At 36.4% G+C, this 24,607-nt stretch overlaps 1 protein-coding gene across 4 annotated transcripts in view; it reads right to left on the reverse strand.

Annotated features, from left to right (window-relative positions):
- Positions 1 to 2,430: 2,430 nt before the first annotated feature.
- Positions 2,431 to 24,607, reverse strand: part of GLRA2 (glycine receptor alpha 2) — a 297,466-nt gene continuing 275,289 nt past the window's right edge. For all 4 annotated transcript variants that reach the window (XM_043998772.1, XM_043998771.1, XM_043998773.1 and 1 more), the window contains one exon: positions 2,431 to 2,803. In XM_043998772.1, the coding sequence (XP_043854707.1) occupies positions 2,525 to 2,803 (279 nt within the window). In that variant the 3' untranslated portion in view covers positions 2,431 to 2,524. The remainder of the gene's footprint in view (positions 2,804 to 24,607) is intronic.

Raw genomic sequence — 24,607 nt, forward strand, 5'->3', positions numbered from 1 at the left:
TTTTCCCCACAACACTAGGAATTGAAAATTTTGACTACAGAGATTCATAACCATTGTTTCTGAGGACCTAGGAAAGCTGGGTCCTTGGAAGAAGTATCTATACCAATGAAATATCAATTGATTTAAGTATGTAGATGACTGAGTCTCAGGGTTTTATAGAACTTGCTAGTAAAATCGGGCAGCATGGTACAGTGGATAGAGTGCCTAATCTGCAGTCAAGAATACCTGAGTTCAAATCTAGTTTCAGACATTTACTAAGTGTGTGACACTGGGCAAGTCATTTAACTTCTGTTTGCCTCAGTTTCCTTATCTGTATAGGGATAATAGCAGCACTTACCTCCCAGAGGGGTTGTGAAGATCAAATGAAATAAAAATTGTTAAATGGTTAGCAGAGTGCTTAGACCATAGTAAGTGTTATATAAATGTAAATCTGGATTAAATAAACCTTTTTCCTCTGCCATTGTCTCCCAAAATACTTCCTAGAATCACAGGACCTTTTAAAATGCAGGGTTAGAGTAATCGGACAAATTATTCCTAAGCAATAACCAAAAATTATTAAGAATTATATTAAGAATATTATGTGTCGTTGCCTTACACTGTCATCATCCAATGTCTTTTTTCCAGATTCAGATGTATAAAATCAAGTTATATTCCAATCCAATTTCAGAATATGTTTACATCTCCCATGAGCACTTGAAAAAAAAAAGAATGTTATGTGGCTAGCACTATGCTAGGTTCTAGGAATACAGATAGAAATGAAACTATCACTGCCCTTGGAGATCTTATCGATTTATTTATTTTTACTATCCCAAAGGTGACTGAGGCTTTTGTAAATGCTTTACATTTCAAAGAACACAGGTCTGAGAACCATTGTTCTAGATCAGGGGGTTCCCAACCTTTTTTTCTGTCCTGTGTCCCTTGGCTTTCAGAAAACCTTCCCTACCCCTTATTCAATATTAAAAAACATAAATTCTAGGGCTTACTCAGCATATGCACATAAGAAAAGCCTTCCCCAAAAGATAAGAAATAAATTCTAGAGTTGTACACATAAGAAATAAAATAGATTTAATTAATTCCAGTAGGATAATATAGTTATTCATCAAATATTTAATCCTCTGTGTACCTAGGTCCACAAAGTTCCCCACCTCTAAGGTGGGGATAATAGTTGTTCCTTCTTCCTATATGGGATATTAGAAGGGAAAATAAGAGAATTAAATGTAAAACTGCTCTGACATTATTGGGGGAAAAAAGGTGATCCAGAAAATCGAGTTGTTATTGTCATCCTCATCCTAATTGTTAAAGTGACACCATGAAAAAGGAAACAGTTTGAAGTACTGTAGCACACTTAGCTTTATTGAAATTGAACAAATAAATCTTTTTAAAATAACCCCTTTTGCTGCACTTGTAAAATTTATTTTCATTTTATTATAATTTTTTTTACAGGTTGTCTTTATCTGAATAAGCAAAAATACCTTTTTTTTTTCTTACTTAAAACACGTAGCCAGGATTCGAACCACGTAGCTCTGGTACCAAAAGGTTACAGGTTATGAAAATCACAGTACAGTTTTAAAACTCTTAGGTTAGTCAATGGTATTTAAAATGACAGCCACTTCAATGAAGGTAGAAATCAGTGGTCTGTAAACCTATTGGACTATTGTTCGCAGCTACAATGAGAGCAGTGATGGAAAAGTTAATGCTAATCTGAGCTATACCATTTAGGAAGCAAGAGGTCCATGAATACTGTGGTGGAGGGGAGGGAAGAACACATTGGCACTTCAAGTTGCAAGTAAATACAGCCAGAATAAAATTCAGTGCACCATCTTGGAATGAAAATAATATGGGTTGTTTCATTGATTTCTAGGAGAGAACACTATCAAATTAATCACATAGTACACAATTTTCACCCCCAAATTACAATTCTAGGAAAGCAAGATGATATGAAAATGCATACCTACAAGACTAATCAAGTAGAGATCTGGTTTTGTTGGAAGTGTTCATTTCTTTCCCCTTTTAAGTATAAATTTATGAGCCACAAAAAGACTTGGTGAAACACTGGCTACTGATATTTTCATGGAATGTAGCTCAGTGGACTGATTTTCACATACAAAGGCAGCATTTTCCTGAAAAAGGTTTGGTCCTCTTAACTCACTGGAGGGTAGCCGCTATAATTAGATGGAAAGTATTTTAGGTCTTATTTAAGTGAACATTTCAGTACCAGAATTAGCTAAAAAAAATTTTTGGCCCCATGTGTACATTTGATTGGCCAAAGATCTGGAAGAGCAATGTTAAGGGATTTGTCAGGGGGACCCTTGTCACATGCTCCTGTGATACATTAATTTTTTGTGCAATCAATTTTCTTCATGGACTGAAACTTTTCTGTCTTCTTTCAGTGTCATGAATCCCTCCCCCCCACCCATTTTGCTTCCCCCCCAACCCCTCAGTCAAAATAATAGAAAGACAAATTCACTGTTTATTTACAAGCACAACATTTGGGCAACAGTGTCCCTAGGCCCAAAGGATTCACCTATTTCTTATGGATATCCTCATGCCGAATGATTTTGTATGTGATCCAATAAAAGACATTGAATATGAGGAAGGCCAGTGGGAAGGCAGCTCGAGATATTGTATCAATCCTTTTAGCTCGGTCCACAAACTTCTTTTTGATGGAGTCTGAATCCTTCGGGGGTGCTGGGGGTGGGTTTGGTGGTGGGGCTTTAACTGCTGTTCCATCTTTAACTTGGAGGCAATGACCCATGCCATAGCCACTGAAATTAAAACGACTCTCCCGAGCAACTTCTTCTTCCTGGAAGGATAAAGAAAGAAAGATGGACAAAAGATGAGTCCTCATTTCGACAGATACAAATTCCAATTGAAGTTACTCATGAACCCTTAAGGAGTAATATATTAGATAATATACATGATGTAATAATATAATATTATTGTTCAAGGTCTTTTAAATGTCTTCAATTAGAATATTTTTTTAAAATGAGATTTTTCTTCTAACTTCAACCTAACCAACTTTTTGTGGGGGAAGGGTCAAGGGGTGAGCTTCTCTTAGTATGGAAGATACACTTATCAGTGACTGGGGGACAGTAACATGAAATTATGAGTACTAATGATAATTTTGTGGTTATTTTATCCAATTTAAACCTTTGAGTGGCAATCATGTACTAAGGCACACAAAAAAGTAAGACAGACATTTTAGTCCTAGCAATTGTACCACAGCTCAGTTGACTTGGATTGAAAAATTAAATCTGTCTGGTTCTCTGTTACTCAGGTTTTCAAGTGATCTGTGTGTTAGGGACTCAGAGGCATTAGACCTGCCATTTGTATTAGGAGAGTCTTTGGTGAAGGAAAATAACCAGATTTTATAGTCTTACATCTGGTTCATCTATTCCATACAGATCTGGCACAAAATATAAAGGGCAATCATCTCCTGGGATGATCGGGAGTATGTTGGAGCCAGTTTTTGGACGCGTAGGGAGAGTTAATTGTCAAATTGTTAGTTGGAACATTTGTACTTAGATAACTGGCAAATGCTATAAACCAGGGCTTTCTTTATTCTTTTGTTGATTGTCTAGACTTAAGAACACAATGGAGAAAAAGTTAATAATTTATATTAAATATAAGTGTTTTGTGCATACACATCCTCTTTCCCTCACCTCCCCCTGCATTTCCCTCCCCATAACCCCCCCACCCCCAAACTGGCTGGTGTACATTTACCAGCACACCCATGCATGGCTATCTCAAAGTTCAATTAAGCACTTAATGCTTTGTAAACATGGCTGTAAATCAGAAATCCATGTTCCATAGTCATTTAGGTCCTCTTCCATGGCTGATTGACTGTGCTGCCTCTCACAGAGTAGGCCTATATCACACAGAGAAAACTAGGGATTTGGCAAGCAGAACCACCTTTGAGCTGTAGAGACAGCCAATGTGAGTCAAGGCTAGCTTCATAGAACTTGTCAACATGATGAAAAGACAGACAAGGGAATGCTGTTTCACTCTCTATTAAAGATTTTGTGTATAAATAGTTCTTATTAATGATATTAATGTGAAGAAAAATAGTAATTATATCAAAAGCCATCTGTATATGTGCATCATAGACATTTGTTTAAAGGTGATCAGAGAAATTTCTGTTATAAAGATTTTTGTCACAGAAATTCATGAAGGATATTTCCTTCTCAAATATGTGATTGTCTTTCAAAATAATGTTCAGAACAATTTGTCCCATTTTTTAATTAAATGGGTTTAGCATAAAATGTGCATGATAGTTAATAACATACAGTGGATTGTGTACTTACCAGCCTCTATCCCCCTCTCCAAAAACAAACAAAAAATATAGCATAACATTTGACCATAGAACTGCATATTCTCAACAATGAAGTGCTACTCTCAGGAAAATGTTGAAATATAGTGTGTCCCAAAAGTCTTAGTGCAGGTTTGAGCCTTAATACCTATTAAAGCTCAAACCTATATCAAGCTTTTTGGGACATCCAATAGTAAATGGTTAGTTACCATTAGCTTGGGATAGAACTAAAGAAGGAAATTGCTTAATATAAAACTACCAAATAAAATGATATACCTTTGAAGATGAAAGAAGCATAGGGAACTAAAATTTATCATCATAGCATCTTTTCAAATCATCAGTACAGTTTTAGTGAGTACCTATCTCTCTGGGGCACTCTAACAGTTACTGACCCAGAGAATAAAAGATGTGCTCCGTGACCTTTGTTGGTAGATAGGTTCAGCAGTCTTGGTTTTCTTGATTAATTCTGATTGACAGAGGTCAACTAGTGAATGGATATAGTAAATATGGGTTTTATCTGGTATGGTGAAAAGATCACTGGACTAAGAATCAGATTCTAGGCTTGGGTTCTAGACTATGGCAACCTAGGCATATCATCTCACCACTGTGGGTCTGAGTTAACTTATCTGCAAAAAGTGAGAAATAGACCAATTGATCTCTGAGGTGCTTTGCATCCGCAAAATTCAGATTCTAGGTTACTCTAAGAAATTAAAACCAGGGCTTTCAATGTGATAGCAATAATACTATCTGACACTTAACAGTGCTTTAAAGTTTTTGAGTTTTATCATTTCTTTATCATTATTGTTATTGCAATAACAATAGTATTCACAATGATATCTCACATTTATATGGTGCTTTTTAGTTTTCAGACTTTTATCTATGTAGTATCTTACTTGAGCCTTACACAGTTATGTGGGTGTTACTATTATTAGTATTATACTGATTTTACAGATATTTAAACTGAGACTTGAAGAAGTTATGTTAATGAGTATTAGGCACAGGATTCAGTCTTCCTGACTCCAAACCCAACACTATCCAAAGGAACCATGTTAATTCTATAAACAATAATGCATATTTATATACAGTGCTTTATAATTTACAAAGTACTTGACACACATTATTATCTCAGTTGATCTTCATTGTTGTTGTTTAGTTGTTTCAGTTGTGTCTGACTCTCTGTGACCCCATTTGGGATTTTCACTGGAGTGGTTTATCATTTCCTTCTCCAGCTCATTTTACAGATGAGGAAACAGGCAAATAGGGTTAAGTGACTTGCCTAAATCACACAGTTAGTAAGTATCTGGGACAGGATTTGAACTTATGAAGATGAGTCTTGTTGATTCCAAGCCCAGTGCTCTGTCCACTGAGCCACCTAGCTGCCCTTTTGATCTTCATAGCCAGTTAGGTTAAGTATTGTTATCCATTTCTTTGAGATGAAGAAATTGAAGTACTGAGGCCATCCATTATGAACTCCCTCTTCACTACTTCAAAACAACTCTACATCATTATCCAATTAATCCTTCCTTATCTGTTTTTGTCTTCAGAGTCTTTCTCCTCATATTCCTTGATTTCTCTTAAGTTTTTGACTTTTGTGACAATGATCTCACCTGCTCTCCTATCTGCTGATTGCTCATTCTCAGTCTCTTGTTGGATCATCATACATCTCCTGCCCTCTAAACATAGCAGTATAACAGAATTTTATTATCTATCCATCTGTCTGTCTGTCTGCCTGCCTATCTATCATCTATCTATCAATCTATATATCTATCATCTCTCTGTCTCTCTTTCTGTCTCTTTCTTTCTCTCTGAGTAATCACTCTTCTGAACTTGAATCCCATACCACCAGCTGTTGGTTTGTCTCAAACACACTTGAAACTCAACATGTATAAAATATAAATGATCTTTCCCTTTAAACGATGCTTTCCTCCAAACACAAGTATTTCTCTTCATGGTATGGCCATCATTCTAGTTATTTTGTTATTCCTCCCTGTATCTCCTGTATCCAACCAGTTCCCAAGTCCTTTAAACTATGCCTTAAAAAACAAACACAAGGGGCAACTAGGTGGCGCAGTGGATAGAGCACTGACCCTAGAGTCAGTAGTACCTGAGTTCAAATCCAGCCTCAGACACTTAACACTTACTAGCTGTGTGACCCTGGGCAAGTCACTTAACGCCAATTGCCTCACTTAAAAAAAAATTAAATTAAAAAACAAACACAAAACCCCCCAAACATTTCACTTCCTTTCCCTTTTCTCCATTCCTTCCAACTCATTTTTGGTTCTCACCACCCCTTCCCTGGGCTATTGTAGTAGCCTCTTAATTGCTTTCCCCATCTCTGGTCTCTCCTCTGTCCAATCAATGTATAACACACTTGCCAAAATAATTTTTCTAAGGTACAGGTCTAAACATTACACTACCCTGTTCAAAAATCGTCACTTCTATTTATCTGAGGCTAAAATGCAAATTCCTTAGCTTGACATTTAAGGTCCTTTGTGATCTGAACTCAGGGCAGACCTGACTTCAATCCCACCTCTAACACTAGCAGTGTGGCCAAGGTCAAGTCACCTCAACTCACTGAACCTTAGTTTCCCAAACTGTAAAATGGGGTTAATATCTGTAATACATCATGGGGTTGTTAGGAAGATAAAATGAGATAATGTGTATAAAGCATATCATAAATCTTAAAGCATTATAGAAACATAGCTATTACTATTCACTTATGCCTAAAAATTTTGTTCTGTACTCATTCAATAGTGTTTCAAATTATGGCTCTTAGCTTAGTTATAGCTAATTAAATCAATTGTTTAAAATAAATATGTAATAGTTGCAAATTATTCCATTTAATTTATAATGTGCAGCTATTATGCTACTCTAAAAGCATTCTTATTTACCATTATGACTCATCCAATATAATTTTAAAATGGAGACAATTTAAACAACAAAGAATGGATTTAGTTTTGAAGATTTTATTCAGGAATATAAAAACCTCTGATGTGGATTCTTTTGCATATTAAAATGAATATTTCCTCCACCAAAGTCTTACTTTGATGCCTCATTGTGGAACAGTGGTGATTTGGTGTTCTTGAGGTCTATCCCAGGGGGGTTCAAATCCTGGCCATTTCTGGTGTATGTCACCTGAAAACCAGACTCGATAAGTACCATGATCATCACCAAAAATCTGTTCACCAGCAGATGTCTTGGTCCAAGAATCTCATGAAGCTCTCAACTAAAAGTGTGTCTGGAATTCTCTCTCTCCTCATCTGTCTCCTGCTTTCCTGTCTTCCTTCAAGTATAACATCAACCTTCACCAAGATACCTTTTCTGGTCACCCTTAATGCTCGCGCCTTCTTTCTGAGATTATCTCCAGTTTATCCTGTATATATATATTGTTTGTATGTAGTTGTTTGCAAGTTGTCTTTCACATTAAACTGTGAGCAACTTGAGAGTAGGGTCTGTTTTTTGTTTAGTTTAATTTTTTTCCCTTTTCTTTGTATCCTTGGGCTTAGCACAATGCATGTAGTAGACGCTTAATAAATGCTTATTAACTGGACTTGGTGAGCTATGAAGTCCATAAGTGATGGGAGCATTTGAATATTTGAAGTATTGAAACAAGTGAAAGGAATTGTTGATTATATTCATAATGAAATTAGATTTAAGATGTTAAAATCCTATGGCATGACTTCTATGTGAAAATAAGAGTGTTGTGAGATGGTTAAGGGAGGGGAAAGAAGCAACTCATAATTATTTTAAAGAAGAATTTACTTTAGAGAGCTGATTAGATTAACAGATCAATCTGATAGGTGCTCCTGGCAAGTAAAGCACTTCATATTTTATATACATACATATACATTTACATGTGTATATATATGCATCTAAATAGCATAGTGGTTAGAGTGCTGGGCTTGGAATCAACAGGATGAGTCTTCTTGAGTTCAAATCTGGCCTCAGACTCTTATTAGCTGCGTGACTCTGGGAGGCAGCTAGGTGGCTCAGAGGATAGAGTACTGGGCCTTTTTTTTTTTTTTTTGGTGGATGCAATTGGGGTTAAGTGACTTGCCCAGGATTACACAGCTAGTAAGTGTCTGAGGCAAGATTTGAACTCAAGCCCTCCTGACCCCAGGGTTGGTGCTCTACCCATTGTGCCACTTAGCTGCCCCCCTTTTTTGAAAAGGAGGATAATGTCTTTTATTTTCTGGCAGCAAGTGCCTAGTGACTGAAATAAACTTCTTTAAAAAAAGACATTAAAGTAAGAAGTTAAGAAGACCTGAGTTCAAATTCAGCCTCAGATACTCACGAGCTGTGTGACACTGAGCAAATCACTTAACCTGTTTGCCTTAATCCACTGGAGAAGCAAATGGGAAACCACTCTTGTATCTTTGCCTAGAAAACCCCATATGGGTTCACAAAGAGTTGGATGTGACTGACGAATGTGTATATATGCATGTATGCATATATACCACTATTACTGCTGCTGCTACTACTACTTAGCATTTATATGGAACTTTTAAGGTTAGCAAATTATTTTACATATATCAGGTGCCTCAAAAGTATACACTATAAACTATATGCTACTATTACTACTGATACTACTTCATATTTATATAGCACTTTTAGATTTGCAAAGGGCTTTGCAATATACATAGAGTCCCAAAAGTCTTAGTGCCATTTTAAGTTATTAAGTCTTAAAATGACACTAACATTTTTGGGATGCCCTGTATTATTCCATTTGCTCCTCCAGTAACCCAGTAACTTCCTACCTCAGACTCTTATTACTCGTGTAATCCTGGCCAAGTCACTTAACTTCTGTTTCCCTTAATCTACTTGGAGAAAGAAATGGCAAACCCTCTAGTATCCTTGCCGAGTAACTCATTAAGAGTCAGACAGGATTGAACAACAACAAATTTAAGGTTTGCAAAGTGTTGAATTACAATACATTATCTCATGTGATTCTCATTGTAACCCGGTAAGTTATTTGCTATAGGAATTGTTCCTATTTTATGAAAGAGGAAGGTGAGATTGAGAGACTTTTCATGCAGCTTATCTGAGATGGGATTCAAACCCAGGTTTTTCCATCTCCAATTCCAATACTCTATTTACTACACTAAGACAAGTACATACACACATATACATGTACACATACATATACATTTCTTATTCTATTTATTTTATTTTCTCTCTCCATATATATATATACATACATATATATATATCTATATATCTATATCTATATCTATCTATCTATCTATCTATCTATCTATCTATCTATCTATCTATCTATCTATATATCACTTGTGGACTTTGCAGAATTTTTTTCATCCTTATATTTAGTCTAATTATCAACTACATATGAAATACAAGTCACTGGTCATAACAATTATACTTTAGTAACTATGAGGTAAAAGTCTTTAAATTTCAGTCAAGGATATGGTATTTTGGGGATTAATATTTTTTTAAAAAATTAGCACATATTATAATTTAATGTTTCTCCTTTGCCCTACAGAGAAAGCAATGTGATATGTTCTTCTTTTTTTTTTTTTTCCTGGCAGGGCAATGAGGGTGAAGTGACTTGCCCAGGGTCACACAGCTGGTAAGTGTCAAGTGTCCGAAGTCGTATTTGAACTCAGGTCCTCCTGAATCTAGGGACAGTGCTTTATCCACTGTGCCACCTAGCTTCCCCACATGGGATGTGTTCTTAAACTTTAAAGGTGGGCAGTAGGCTAGAATGTTGTTTTGTTTTGTTTTGTTTTGTTTACTGATTTCTCTGCTCAGTTTCCTTTTATTACAGTTAGAACAAAGTATTGCTTTTCTGGAGTCCATGATCCTAGAGGTTCCTCACAATCATAAGTTGGTTGCTTAAGAACTTATCATATACACAGTTCTATCACAAGGGTAGTAGCTCTGTAACCTCAAGAGAAACCAAGAACATCTCAATTCCTTTTTGTGTCTGGGTTTGTGCTCAGTACAGTTCTTTTTTTTTTTTAGTGAGGCAATTGGGGTTAAGTGACTTGCCCAGGGTCACACAGCTAGTAAGTGTTAAGTGTCTGAGGCCAGATTTGAACTCAGGTACTCCTGACTCCAGGGCCGGTGCTCTATCCACTGCGCCACCTAGCTGCCCCTCAGTACAGTTCTATTCTGAATAATTTCTTTTCCTGGGAGAATACTGGGAACACAGAACTATGCAGTCTGATAGCAATTTCTTGGGCTGGTCATCATTGTGGCACAGGCTAGAAGCACTCTTGTTTGTATTGACTCTTGGGTCTATTAGCCATCATTCGGGCACATGGGTGCAGATTGGTGATGTTTTTCTCCAGCATTTCCAAATAAGAGGGATTTTCCCTAGGAATACACCCTAAATCTTTTGGGGATACACATCAGAAAAGCTGAAAGTTATCCTAAAATTGCCAAGCTATTTTTCCTCAGATACTCACATGTGCTGACTCTCACACCCTCAGCTTGCACACAGCTACACCATTAATCATTTTTTTTCTCCCTAATTTACAATATGAATTAAGCTCAATGTGGAGACTCCATCTATACCCTATTCTTTGCATATTGTGTAGTTTCACTGTTGACACACTCCATTACAAACACCCAGTGGCTGGCTTGCAAATACACCTACTCTACTGATATCCAGTTCTGTCACTTTCTTACAAGTAAGGTGGGGGATTAATTCACCAATATTCATTGTTTGTAGTTTATAGAACCCTTCACATAGGTATATACTTCCCTTAAATTAAAAATTACATATTAAAATCCCCAATTAAACACCAAATTAGAAATTCTAAAAACTAAAGGTGAGATTAAAGAAATTGAGAGTAAAAAATCATTGAGTTAACAAATTAAACTAGGAGTTGGTTTTATGAAAAAACAAATAAAATGGATAAACAACTAATTAATTTGATTTTTTAAAAAAGAGAAGAAAACCAAATCACTAGTATTAAAAATGAAAAGGGTGAATATATCACCAAATAAAGATGAACTTAAAGCAATTATAAAGAGTTATTCTGCCTAATTATGTGCCAGTACTTTTAACAATTTAAGTGGAATGGAAGAATATTTACAAAAATATAAATTGATTAGATAAGCAGAAGAGGAAATAAAATATCTAAATAGACCTATTTTAGAAAAAGAATTTGAAAAAGCCCTAAATGAGCTTCTTAAGAGAAAAGCACCAAGACCAGATGGATTCTATATGAATTCTGTAAGACATTTAAAGATCAGCTTATTCCAATATTAAATAAATTATCTGGAATAATAAGTAAAGAATGGATTCTACCAAACTCCTTTTATGAAGTAAATATGATACTGATACCTAAACCAGGAAAAGTCAAAACAGAAAAAAAGAAAATTAGAGACTAATTTCAGTAATGAATATGGATGCAAAAATCCTATATAAATTACCAGTTAAAAGATGACAATAATTTATTACAAAGATTCTACATTATAATAAAAAGGGATTTATACTAGTAATGCAGGGATAGTTTAACATAAGGAAAACAGATTATATCAATAATAAAAGTACAAAAATCATATGATATCAATAGAAGCAGAAAAAGCTTTTGATAAAGTTCAATGTTCATTTCTATTAAAAAACACTTGAAAGTATTGGTATAAATGGATTTTTCCTTAAATTGATAAAAACCCATTTATCTAAAATGATCAGTAAGCATTTTTTTGTAATGTCAATAAAGTTAGATCAGGTGTGAAACAAGGATGCCCATTGTCACCAATATTATGCAATATTTTATTGAAAATCTTGGCAATAGCAAGAAGAGAAGAAAAAGGAATTGAAGGAATCAGCATAGGGATTGAGGTGATAAAATGATCTCTTTCTGCAGATAATATGATGATATTCTTGGAAAATCTCAAATATTCAACTAAAAAAGTTCAAGTAATTAATAATTTTAGTAAAGAAGCAGGATATAAACTAAATCCATACAAATCATCAGCATTCCTTTATATCACAGGCAAGTCTGCCAAAAGAGATAGTACCAAAAAATGACCTATTTAAAATAACTCTAGACAGTATAAAATACCTAGGAGTACATCTACCAAAACAAACCCAGGAACTATATAAACAAAATTATATTAAATAAACTTTTCATACAAATAAAATTAGATTTAAATAATTGGAGAGATATTAACTGTTCGTGGGTTGATAGGGCCAATATAATTAAAATGACAATTTTAGCTAAGCTAATTTATATATTCAACACCATCCCAATTAAATTACCAAAAAAATTTTACTGAATTAAAAAAAAAACAACAAAATTCATTTGGAAAGACAAAAAGTCAAGACTATCAAAGGAAATAATGTAAAAAGGGTAAAGGAAGCAGGTTTAGCAGTACCAGATCCTAACTTGTATCATAAGGTAATAATTATCTAAATTATCTGGTACTGGCTAAGATACAGAAAGGTAGATCAATAGAATAGAGTAAACATACAATTTACAGCAGCAAATGAACATACTAACTTTGTATTTGACAAGTGTAAAGACTTAAGATTTGGGGATAAGAATTCACTATTTGGTTAAAAAAAACTGTTGGGAAAACTGGAAAGCAGCATGGTAGAAACTGGGCATGGACTAATGTTTCACACCATTTACCAAGATAAGGTCAAAATGGATACATAACCTAGTTATAAAGAGAGATTATACAAGAAAATTGGAAGACCACGGAACACATTTCTTCTAAGACTTATGAACAGGTGAACAATTTATTAATAAACAAGAGATAGAAAGCAAAGTGAGGTATAAAATGGATAATTTTGATTACATTAAATTAAAAAGGTTTTATGCAAATAAAACAAATATAGACAAGATTAGGAGGAAAGCAGAAAATCGAGAAAGGGTTTTTATAGATGGTTTATCAGATAAAGGTCTTTTTTTTTTTTTTTTTTTTTTGCGGGGCAATGGGGGTTAAGTGACTTGCCCAGGGTCACACAGCTAGTAAGTGTCAAGTGTCTGAGGCCAGATTTGAATTCAGGTACTCCTGAATCCAGGGCCAGTGCTTTATCCACTGCGCCACCTAGCCACCCCTGATAAAGGTCTTATATCTCAAATAGATAAAGAATTTTGTCAGATGTATAAGAATACAAGTCATCCCCCAACTGATAAATGGTCAAAGGATATGAACAGGCAATTTTCCAATGAAGAAAGCAAAACAATTTGTAGTCATATAAAAATGCTCTAAATCATTATTGATTAGAGAAATGCAGATCAAAACAAGCTTGAAATATCATTTTACATCTACCAGACTGGCTAAAATGATAGAAGGGAAAAGCAACAAATGTTGGAGAGGATATTGAAAAATTGGGACACTAATTCATCATTGGTGGAATTGTAAAAGGATGCAACCATTTTAGATTAAGAATGTTAGATTAATAATTAATTAAGATTAATTAGATTAAGAACAAGATTAAGAACTCCTGCTCTAAGGTGAATTTCAGAAAAAACCTGGAAAGAGTTACATGAACTGATACTGAGTAAAGTGAGCAGAACCAGGAGAACATTATATGCAGTAACAGCAACATTGTGCAGTGATCAGCTATAATTGACTTAGTTCTCAGCAATGCAATGATCCAAGACAATTCCAGAAGACTCATGATGGAAAATGCTTTCCACATCCAGAGAAAGAATGGATGGAGTCTGAACGCAGAACAAAGCATACTATTTTCACTTTCTTTCTATTTTTGTGTTGTTTTCTTTTGTTCTGTTTCTTCTTTCTGATTAATGTGGAAATATGTTTTACATGATTGCACACGTATAATCTATATCAGATTGCTTGCCATCTTGAGGAGTAGAAAGGGGAAGGAGGGAGAAGAATTTGGAACTCAAAATCTTATAAAAAATGAATGTTGAAAATTGTCTTTACATGTAATTTAAAAAAAATACAATTTACATAAAGTAGAACTCCTGTTCTAACAGCACAGAGTGCCCTCGAACTAAGAGGGTTGTGCCTCAGAAATACTCGTCATCTCCTACTAGCTTGTGCAGACCTTTATAACCATGTTCAAGAGGCAGTGGTTAAGACAAATGGAGTGACTGATGCTTCTTTCTCCCCTGTGTTCCTGTATCTACCATAGAAAAGTCCTTGGTCTGGAGACCTTGGGTTCTAACCCCAGACCTCACACTTATGAGGGTCAGCCCTTCTTTGATATTTGATATTTGACCCAAAATAAGAAACTATTATGTATAGGATCATAGTATCATATGTTTAGATCCAGAGGAGACACTTAGTCCAATCCTCTCATTTGATTGATGCAATGGAGTTCTGGTATGTGCACAATCTTGCTTGGTTGATTCATTTTCTCTATATGGAGGACTCCAAGAAGCTGTTTCCAAGAGAATGGTGATAACTATAAGGGGAGTGCCTTGGAGAGACTATGGCACCTACATGGATATTCTACAATGAGATCTGGTCAGGTAACCATGTGGTAGGAAGGAAACTCTTTGATTAGCTTTTATGATATTCAAAAGGATTCTCAGTTTTATCTGCTTCCTTTTCTGTCACTCCTTTCTGTCTGGGGGGAGTTCAATGATTTTCTTGAATGGCACTGAGTGAAAGACCATGTGGTAAGGGTCTTTGGATCTACTCTGAGGCCTTTTGGTCTCCCAAGAAATGAGTCTTTCTTTACATTGGGCTTTTTTGTTTCTTCTTTCTTTGTTTCTTTTTTCAATGAGGGTTAAGTGACTTGCCCAAGGTTACACAGCTAGTAAGTGTCAAGTGTCTGAGGCTGGATTTGAACTCAGGTCCTCCTGAATCCAGGGCCAGTGCTTTATCCACTGGACCACCTAGCTGCCCCTCAATTTTTCAATATTCTAGGTATGGGTGGAAGAGTTCCTGACCTTCAGCTTCCTTTGAGCTTTAAAGGACTCTGGGAGATGGAATGCATCTCAGGTTGTGCAGTCAGTAAAGCACTAATGCACTGAGGAGCAAGGAGCAATCTTTGGGACTCCAGCCCTGCAGAAAGACTCATCCCGCAGTCATGGTACATCTGGATGTGAACTTGGTGGGACCAACTATGTGACTCTATGTTAAGTTTTGATACTAATCTTCCGTCAAGTTACTTTAGTGGAACTTGTGCCCCCTGTCACCAGTTGATGGGGTTTATACTTTGTTTTTGCTATACTTATGAAATAATTATCCATTTGTAAAAGTTAATAAATGTGAAGTATTAGATGGAACTGAGGTTCTGGTCACAGGCACCTTACAATGCAAGACACAGCCGGTGGGGCCTCAAAATAATGAAGAATAAATAAAGCCAATAACCTGTCTCGGACCCTTAGGGGTAATATAGCCAGTCTGGCTCTGAGGGAGGAGGCCAGGGCCCACATGTTATATTTTTTATTTTTTATTTTTTTTTGGGCAGGGCAATGGGGCTTAAGTGACCACATGTTATATTAATAAAGAAACGAAGCCCAGAGAGGTTAAATGACTTACCTAAGATTACACAGTGATAGAGGTATGATTTGAACATAAGGCCTTGGACTCCAAAGTCATGGTGTGGAAAAAAAAAAAGTGCAGCACTTGAAACCAGAAAACTTGGGGTCAAGGGCTCAATTCTGCCACCTTTCCAGTTGTGTGACCTTGAACAAGAACACCTAGATTCATCCAAGCTTTGTTTCTGTCACGTTCTGTGTGACTCTGAACAAGTGGCTTAGCCTCTCATTTTCCTGACCTACAAATGTCAGAGCAGTTGCTAATCTGTATTAGGGGAGGTAGTTTCCTTATTAGGAGGTTGAAATCTCAGATCCTATCCATATCTGGCCTCCTCATACTTACTTCATATGGCTATTGTGAAGAAAGTGCTTTGCAGCTGTGCTATGAGGAAGCTGATAGCTTAGTGCTTGGAGCTCTGGGCCTGGAGTCTGGATAGACCTGAGTTCAAATCCAGTCTTAGATACTACCTAGCTGTATGACCCTAGGCAAGTCACTTAATCTCTAATTGCCTGAAAAAAATGGATCCACTGGAGAAGAAAATGGAAAATGATTCCAGTATCTTTGCCAAGAAGAAATGGGGTCACTAAGGGTAGGAAACAACTGAACATCAACATATGATGCTATAGAAATATGAGTAGTGATTAGAATTATCATCATCATCATTTAGATTCCTCGATGGTTTTTCAGATGTAAATTTTTTTTAAATAAAAAAACAAAACAAAAACAAAAACAACAAACTGTACTACTGCTCTTTCATGAAAACTCTTCTGTAAACCATACCTATAGAGAAGCTCATCTGCCACAGGCTTGTTCAAAGACAAAGCCCACCTGTTTTTATAAACCATTTAAATACAATATCGTGGCCTAGAGTTCCAGTATTCAGCCTACTTCCAGGAATGCCTCGATGTTAGTCAGTATGTGTGACAGAATAAGCAGGTCTGTGGCACTATGTTATTAGGGGACCTGTCTTTCCTGTTTCAAAAATAAGCCTCTTGGTTTCACCTCCATAATCACGAAGCAGCAGGAGCTCAATGTTCTATTCCATGATCTTTTCAGGGGTACCATTTCATAGCACACACTGACGCAACAGCCAATATCTCTTACAAATCTGTAGCATTGGTGTGCCCTGGCCTTAAAAGGAAAGACTATAAATCTATTAAACAGATATATTAGAGTATAATAGTTTATTTTACAAATGCATTCATGATTGAGTGATTGGGAGGTTGTTCAACAAATACCTGTTGCCTGATTGGTTATTTGTCAGGCAAAAGGTCTTACCAGGTAAAGTAGCCAGGGAACACTGAAAAGAACACTGTATTTGGAAGCAGAAAACTTGGACTCCAATCTTGGTTTCCTGCTTCCTACCTGTGTAACTTTAGGAAAATTATCATACTTTTTTGGACCTCAGTTTAGAACTCTGTAAAATGGGAGGCTGGGATAGAATGATTCCTAAAGTTCCTTCTAGCTATAAATCCTATGATCCCTCCAGATTACTGCAAACAATGGCTTCATATGTATTTAAAATGTGCTTGTTTTCAACATAAGCTTTTCAGAAACATGTTTCCAAATATAGATATTGAATTGTAGCTACAAATGTGAAGGCTGGCCCTAGCTGATAGAAATGACTGCATGTCTGACCAACGATTGACCCACCTATATGCCAGCAAGTTCCTATGTATGCAACAACTGGGTCAATCAGCTACTTTTAGGGTTGAGAATGCAATATTAACTACCTATCGCTTAATAAACTTCACTAACAAACTTCACCACTAAAAATTAGTAATTTTTACTATTAATAAATTTCCTTGTGGTCGATAAGAGAAGTCACAGTCCAGACTACTTGCTGACTGATTATCCCTAAGATCTCACTGTAAATGTTCTAAGGCACTACAGTCAGAGAGATATAAAGGCAAAGAGCCAGAAAATCTGGGCTCTCAATTAGGGTACTCATGCCACTGAATGGTGCCTGAGCCACCATCATGTACCCTAGGGATTGTAGAGTGAGTGATTCCCATCCTTGCATGCCTGTCTGGTCTATCAACTGCCTTGCTGGTGATCCTTGAGGACTTATGTTCCTTTTTTGTATAACTATACTCATTATCGCCTCACAATAAATATTTGCACTTAGGGGCAGCTAGGTGGCGCAGTGGATAAAGCACCAGCCCTGGATTCAGGAGGACCTGAGTTCAAATCCAGCCTCAGACACTTGACACTTATTAGCTGCGTGACCCTGGGCAAGTCACTTATCTCCCATTGCCCCACAAAAACAAAAACAAAACAAAAAAAATTTGCTCTTAAATAAATACTGATTTTCAATGTCCTCCTCCATGACAAAGCTTTGTTTTTCAACTCTCTATTGCATTTATTGTTGTAATTATCTGACATTGTATTAGAGCATGTTATAGTTATCTGCAAAATTACTACTACTCTCTATATACATACACAAATATATGTATATATACTTACCTATATATATATACATGTACAAATATATATATATGTGTGTACAAATATATATATACACTTGCCTTGTATGAGATTATGTTACTTTACCAATGACATCAGGAAGGTGATATCTTGATTCGCAGTGAATTGTATTTAAGTGAAACAGAGCAGTGCAAAGACACCAGCTTCACTCTTTCCTCCAAAGTCATCTGGGTCTAGTGGCAAGATAAAGATCAGGACAACTGGAGATGGCCCTGGATACAGTTGAGAGATCTTGGCCTTTTTAAACTAATGTCTTTTCTGGGTCTCAGTTTGTCTGAGGCAACAGCTATTCAATGATTAAGCCTACATAAAAAATGAGGCAAAAGATGGCCTCTTTTACCAAGTCAAAAAAAAAATCGATCTGGGAGGGGAAGACCCTCAAGGTTTCTGGCAAAAATAGAAACAATTGCTATTTATATTCACTCTGAGCCATCAGAATCCAAAGAGTGGCCAAGTGAGCAGAAATTTTAAATCCTAATTTTGAACTAGGTTGTCTCTGACTCTCTTGAGAAATGAATCATAGAAGTCTTAGAACATAAATGACTTTTAGTTCACTCAGAGACCTGGGTTCAGTCCTGGGACTTCTCTTTTCCCTCCATACTATTTTACTGGTGATCTCATTAGCTCTCATGCTTTCAGTTATATTTTCTATGCTGATGATTTTTGGACCAACTTCCCCAATCCTAACCTCTCTCTTAAGCTACAGACTTGTATCTCCAACTTTTTATTAGATATCTCAAACTAGATGTCCCATAGACTTTTTTTTTTTTTTTTTAGTGAGGCAATTGGGGTTAAGTGACTTGCCCAGGGTCACACAGCTAGTAAATGTTAAGTGTCTGAGGTCGGATTTGGACTCAGGTACTCCTGAATCCAGGGCCGGTGCTCTATCCACTGCACCATCTAGCTGCCCCTCCCATAGACTTCTTAAACTCAACATGTCAAAAACTGAACTCATTTTTTTTCCCCCAAACCTTTCCCTTTTCTAAACTTCCCCTATTACTATCAAGGTTATCACCATCCTCCTAGTCACTTAGGTTCCCATCTTAGGTAACGTCCTCAACTCCTTACTCTTATACCCCCATATCCAATCTGTTGCTAAGGTATGTTGACTTTACCTCTGTAACATTTTTACATATTTTCCCTTCTCTTTTTTGACATTGCCAACATCCTGTTGAAGACCATTATCACCTCACTCTTGGCCTGGTGTAATAACTCTCACCATTTTAGTCCATCCTCTACATAGCTGTCAAAATTATTCTAAAGCACAGGTCTGACCATATCATCCTCTTGTCCTATTCAATAAACTCCAGGAATTCCACATCTGGATCAAATAAAAAATTATCTGGTTGGCATTTAAAATCCTTCATAAGCTGCCCTTCTCCAACCTGTTCAATCCTCTTATAACTTACATCCCTCTCCACACTTTGTAATTCATTGACACTGGCCTCCTTGCCATTCCTCGTACAAGATTCTTCACATCCAAATAAATGCTCGGCTATTGGCCATGCTTTAAATACTCTTCTTCCTCATTTCCATATCCTGTTTTCCCTGGTTTTCTTCAAGCACCAGCTAAAATCTAATCTTCTATGAGAAACTTTTCCCGTTTCTCCTTAATGCTAGTGGACCTTCCCTCTATTGATTTTCTACAATTTATCCTATAGGCAGCTTGTTTGTACATAGCTCTTTGCATGTTTTCTCTCTTATTTGACTGTGAGCTCCTTGAGAGCAAGGACTGTCTTTTGCCTTTCTTTGCATCACCAGGATTTAGCATGGTGCATGGTATGTAATAGGCATTTAATAAATGCTTACTGATTGATTATAGATTGATGTCCTGAAAGACAATCTTTTTTTAGCTTTAAACTTCCCATTCATGTCCCAATCAATAATGCACCTGTGTGGTTTACTATAACAGGCTAAGTGTTCCAGCTATGCTTTATTTTACTTTCCTGCTATCTTCTTGCCAACCACCTTGCTACCCATCATGAACTTTTTTCTGGCCCTTTTCTATTTTTTTCCATTTCTGGATCCATAATAAAAACAATACTGCCATTGCTACTGGAAAGGATATGTCACCCAAAGGCTCCACTCACCCTTTTTGTAACTTTCTGAGCCAAAATGCCCTTCCCTGCCCATTACTCTTCTACATGCATTGTCTCCGCCTGTTAAAATGCAAATTCTTTGAAGGCAGCAGCTGAATTTGCTTTTATTTTCCTTTCTCCACATTTAGCACAGCGCTTGATACACAGTCAACTTGTAATAAACACTTTCATTTATTCACTGATTTATCTGTACTATTTTACTTATACACAATATCCCTAAAAACACCATCTATAATAATTTTTGTTGTTGTTGTTGTTGGTCATTCATTTCAGTATAATCAGGTAGTAGGTGAAAGGCGTTGAACTTGAACTCGTCTTTTTGACTCTATGGTTGCCTCTCTTCCCGATGTTAGACAATCCAATATTTATTTTGGTATGTGTCTCTGAATAGTAATGGTAGGTAACATTTATATGGAGCTTTAATTAATATCAATAGCTAGTATCTATATAACACTTTATAGATTGAGAAGTGCTTTACAAATATTATCTCATTTGATTCTAGCATCAACCTTAGGAGGTAGGTGTTATTATTATCCTCAATGTACAGATTAGGAAACTGAGGCAGACAGAGGTTAAATAACTCACCCACAGTTGCACAACTAGTACATGTCTGAGGCCAGGTTTGAACTCCAGTATTTCTGACTCCAGATCCAGTATTCCATGTACTGAACCACCTACCTAGCTGCCTTTAATACATTATTGCATTTTTTCCTCAAAAAAACCCAATGAGATAATTAGTTTAATTATTATTATTGTCATTGTAGAGATGAGAAAACTAACGTCATAGAGTTAAATGCTCCTGGTCACACACCTAGTAAGTATCAAAAAAGGGATTTGAATCAAGGTGTCCCCTGATTTTAAGCCCAGGGTACTTTCCATTGAATTGCCCCTGGAAATAACAAAAATCTGTCAGAGTTAAGAAAAATGAGTAAAGAGACTCTCCAAGTTAAATTCTGAAATACACATGCTGACTAGACATCCACCACACCCTAATACCGTGTTTGTTGTAAGTCTTTGCCTTCTAGCAAGTTCTACTAGTCTGTCATTGTCTAAAAACATAATTTTTTTTACCTCTGTTACATTCACTTTGGAGAATGAGAGACCTTCACCACTCTGTGTTTGGGGTTCTTATTTCTATACTGTGCTGATTGTGGGATACTACTTCAAATAGCTGCTATTCCATCAGGTTGGAAGCTCCCTCCATTGATGCATAAAATTATAATCTTCTCCATATTTAGAAATCACTTCTTGCATTCTTGTGTCCAAATAATTCATCATTTGACCTTTATTGAGACCCTTTTCTAAATTTAGCTAGGTTGGTTGTGAGGTGGCATTCTGTCTCTAATCTCTTGCCTTCTAGCCCAGTAAAACTTGTTAGAACTTGTCCACCCCTGGCCCAGACTTAAAGAATCCAGGCTTAACCTGGCAGAATAACAAGACACTAGAAAAGGAATTTAGTTGAGTGTTTCAATTCTATTACAGGTTAATTATGTTTCCTGTGTACACACTGATGCATCATTGTAACAGAGGAAGCCTGAATAGCTGGATTTATCTTTGCCCCCTGATGTTGTTGTAAAAATGGGCTTTCACCATCCTTCAAAATCTGGTACCCAAATCTTATTTTTGCCATTGCTGAATTTCAGTTTTAGCCAAGTGTATTATGCTATCCAAATTTCATTATTTTCAATATATCTTTCTGGCCATTGTGAGGCTGACCTTCCCTATCTATGTTTATTCTTCTCTTATACAAACTCTTCAGAGTCACAGATTTCACTGCCCTTTGGACCAGATTACTGAACTAATGGTTTCATTTTTCCATTTTGACCAGAGAACTACTTCAGTTGTCACCAGATCTTGCCCTAGCCAAAAGCAAATCCTTGATTCACAGGAAGATTTGTAATACAAGACTATTTATATGCATTATGTTTCCAGACTGATACCCTCCCAGACAGGGGAACAATAATAAACGTCTCTCTCCAAAGTCATTGTTTCCCACATATGCCTTATTTATATTTGTTCCTCATTGCTTGAAAGCTGCCTCTGAGATATTTTTAATTACTGATCAATGTAACCCTTGAGAAAATAATTTAATAATCTATAAAAACAGTTCCTGTTGTCTTTCTATTCTCTCTTTTGATTACAGTATGAATTACAAATAGATAACTCTCTTCTGGAGGTTTCTGTTTTTTTGAGTCTTCCTGGAATCTTTTGAAGACATACTACAAATTCTATAAAACATGAAGCTAAAAAACTTTCCTTGGGTATAAACATTATTAGATTATTAGCATTATTTACCAAACATTCAAATTTAAAGCAAGTTAAACATTGAAAATTTGTCTATAAGGCACAAACTGGAGATTGATGCCTACTTTCTGGTGATCTGCTATTGGGCACATCACCAACCTTGAAAAATATGGGTAAAAATGCACTTTCCCACCTGAATGATCTTGTTTGTCCAGGTTCGCTGAGTAATTGCTTCATTTTTTCTCCATGTAGATTCATTCATCCAGACTGACAGATAGGATAGGAATGATTAAAATAATAGACATGAACAGCCCATGATTTCTTCACTGTAGGAACTCCATCTTGCTTGTGCTGATAGAAACCCCTCCATGCTTCAGTAATGGTCTTCATTGGTTTCCATGGCCAAAAGCATTCATCACTTGGTGGCTGGACTTCTCGTAATGAGCCTGTCCCAACTTATACAGCCTGTTCTCTGGTTAGGATGCCCATAATCCATTGCTATGTGGACTTGAAGACTTTCCAGCTTGATGAAATCTACCAGAACTTTTACTCCATTAAATTAGTTTCTGAAATCCTAGGGATCATTGCCTTACTGTTTAATTATCTGTTAGAGACTCAGATTCATGTACTGCCTAATATTTGGTAATGTCCCCTTCTTTGTGTAGTTTAGATTGTAATGAGGAAAGTATAGCATATTTAAGGTCCTTTTTCTTTGGATTAATTTACTAATGAAAAGGGCAGAAAAAGGAACAGTGTACCTTGCACTCAACTACATTTAAAATCTGTTTAGTCCTATCTGTTCCCAAAATGATGCAAATATTGCAAAAGGAATAAGGGAAATGACCACTTAAGAGCAAAGTCTGGAAGAAGAAAAAACACTTCCATAAAACTGCAGAAGTTATTTAATTAGATGTAGTAAGTGGTCTTTGTGAGAAAAAAGGGAAGTAGACTTCAATTGGATAAGAGGAAAGATCACACTTCGAGTAAAAGCTTTTAAAAGGCTTGCTCCATACATATATTCTGGAAGTATAATCCTTTTTAATATCTTAGGGGTAATTTTCCACTGGTGCTAAGTACACTTTACAATATGCTGATTTGTAATCAGCCACATTTTCTACCAAAGTACAAATTTAGGAAGAAATTCAGTTGGTGTTGTAAGGGTAATGAATTACCTCTGTCTCTGCCCATCTTTGTGTCTCTGTCTCTGTCTCTGCCTGTCTCTGTCTGTCCCTCTGTTTCTGTTTTTCTCTCTGTCTCTGTTTCTTTTGGTCTATGTCTCCATCTTTTTCTGTCTCTATGTCTCCATCTCTGTCTCTGTCTCTCTCCCCCTTTTCCTTTCTATCTGGAGAGACTGGTTATCCCTCCCTAGGCTTCAAGAGCAGTTGCTGCTCATGGCCCAATCCCAGTACTGATTATTATGGAAGTTTTGACATGTTGTTAAATGCCATAGACCTAAATGATTTTAGCCCTCCTGCAGCTAAGCACTCCACCAGTCTTCCCACTAGTGGGGACTACAGACCTGCTCCACCATGCTTAGCAATGCTCTGTCTCTTTAATGTCTACAAACCATTTTTACAGGGCCTATTTCAGAGTTTGACCTCTTTATCAGAAACCCTGTTTTGCTCAGGAGTCTCTCTTTAATTCAATCTCAGGTAAAATCTAGGCATCTAAAGTCTTTTTGAGTTCTTAATCTATGACCCTATGATGCTATGGCAAATAGCTATACCATTTAGGCCTGGGTTAGCTTCTCTTTCCATTTAAAAATGCAATTATGACTGGCCGAGAATCTATCAGGAGAAGAGGGCAGGCTTGGCATGCTGACCTGGATTCAGGAACAGGTCACACAAGCTGTGCTCAGCTGTTATTGCAAGATGCTCCTGGAACTCCCTGGAGAATTCTTCTTATGGTATCACAAACAACTCCAGGATTGGCTTCTGAGATAAGCTTCTTTTCCTTTCATTGAAATCAGGAATTTATTTTCAATATTTTTAATAATGGATAGAGATAGAGCTTGGAGACCTGGGTT

Source organism: Dromiciops gliroides, chromosome 3 (genome assembly GCF_019393635.1).
Source record: "Dromiciops gliroides isolate mDroGli1 chromosome 3, mDroGli1.pri, whole genome shotgun sequence".
In the NCBI taxonomy this organism is placed as follows: Eukaryota; Metazoa; Chordata; class Mammalia; order Microbiotheria; family Microbiotheriidae; genus Dromiciops; species Dromiciops gliroides.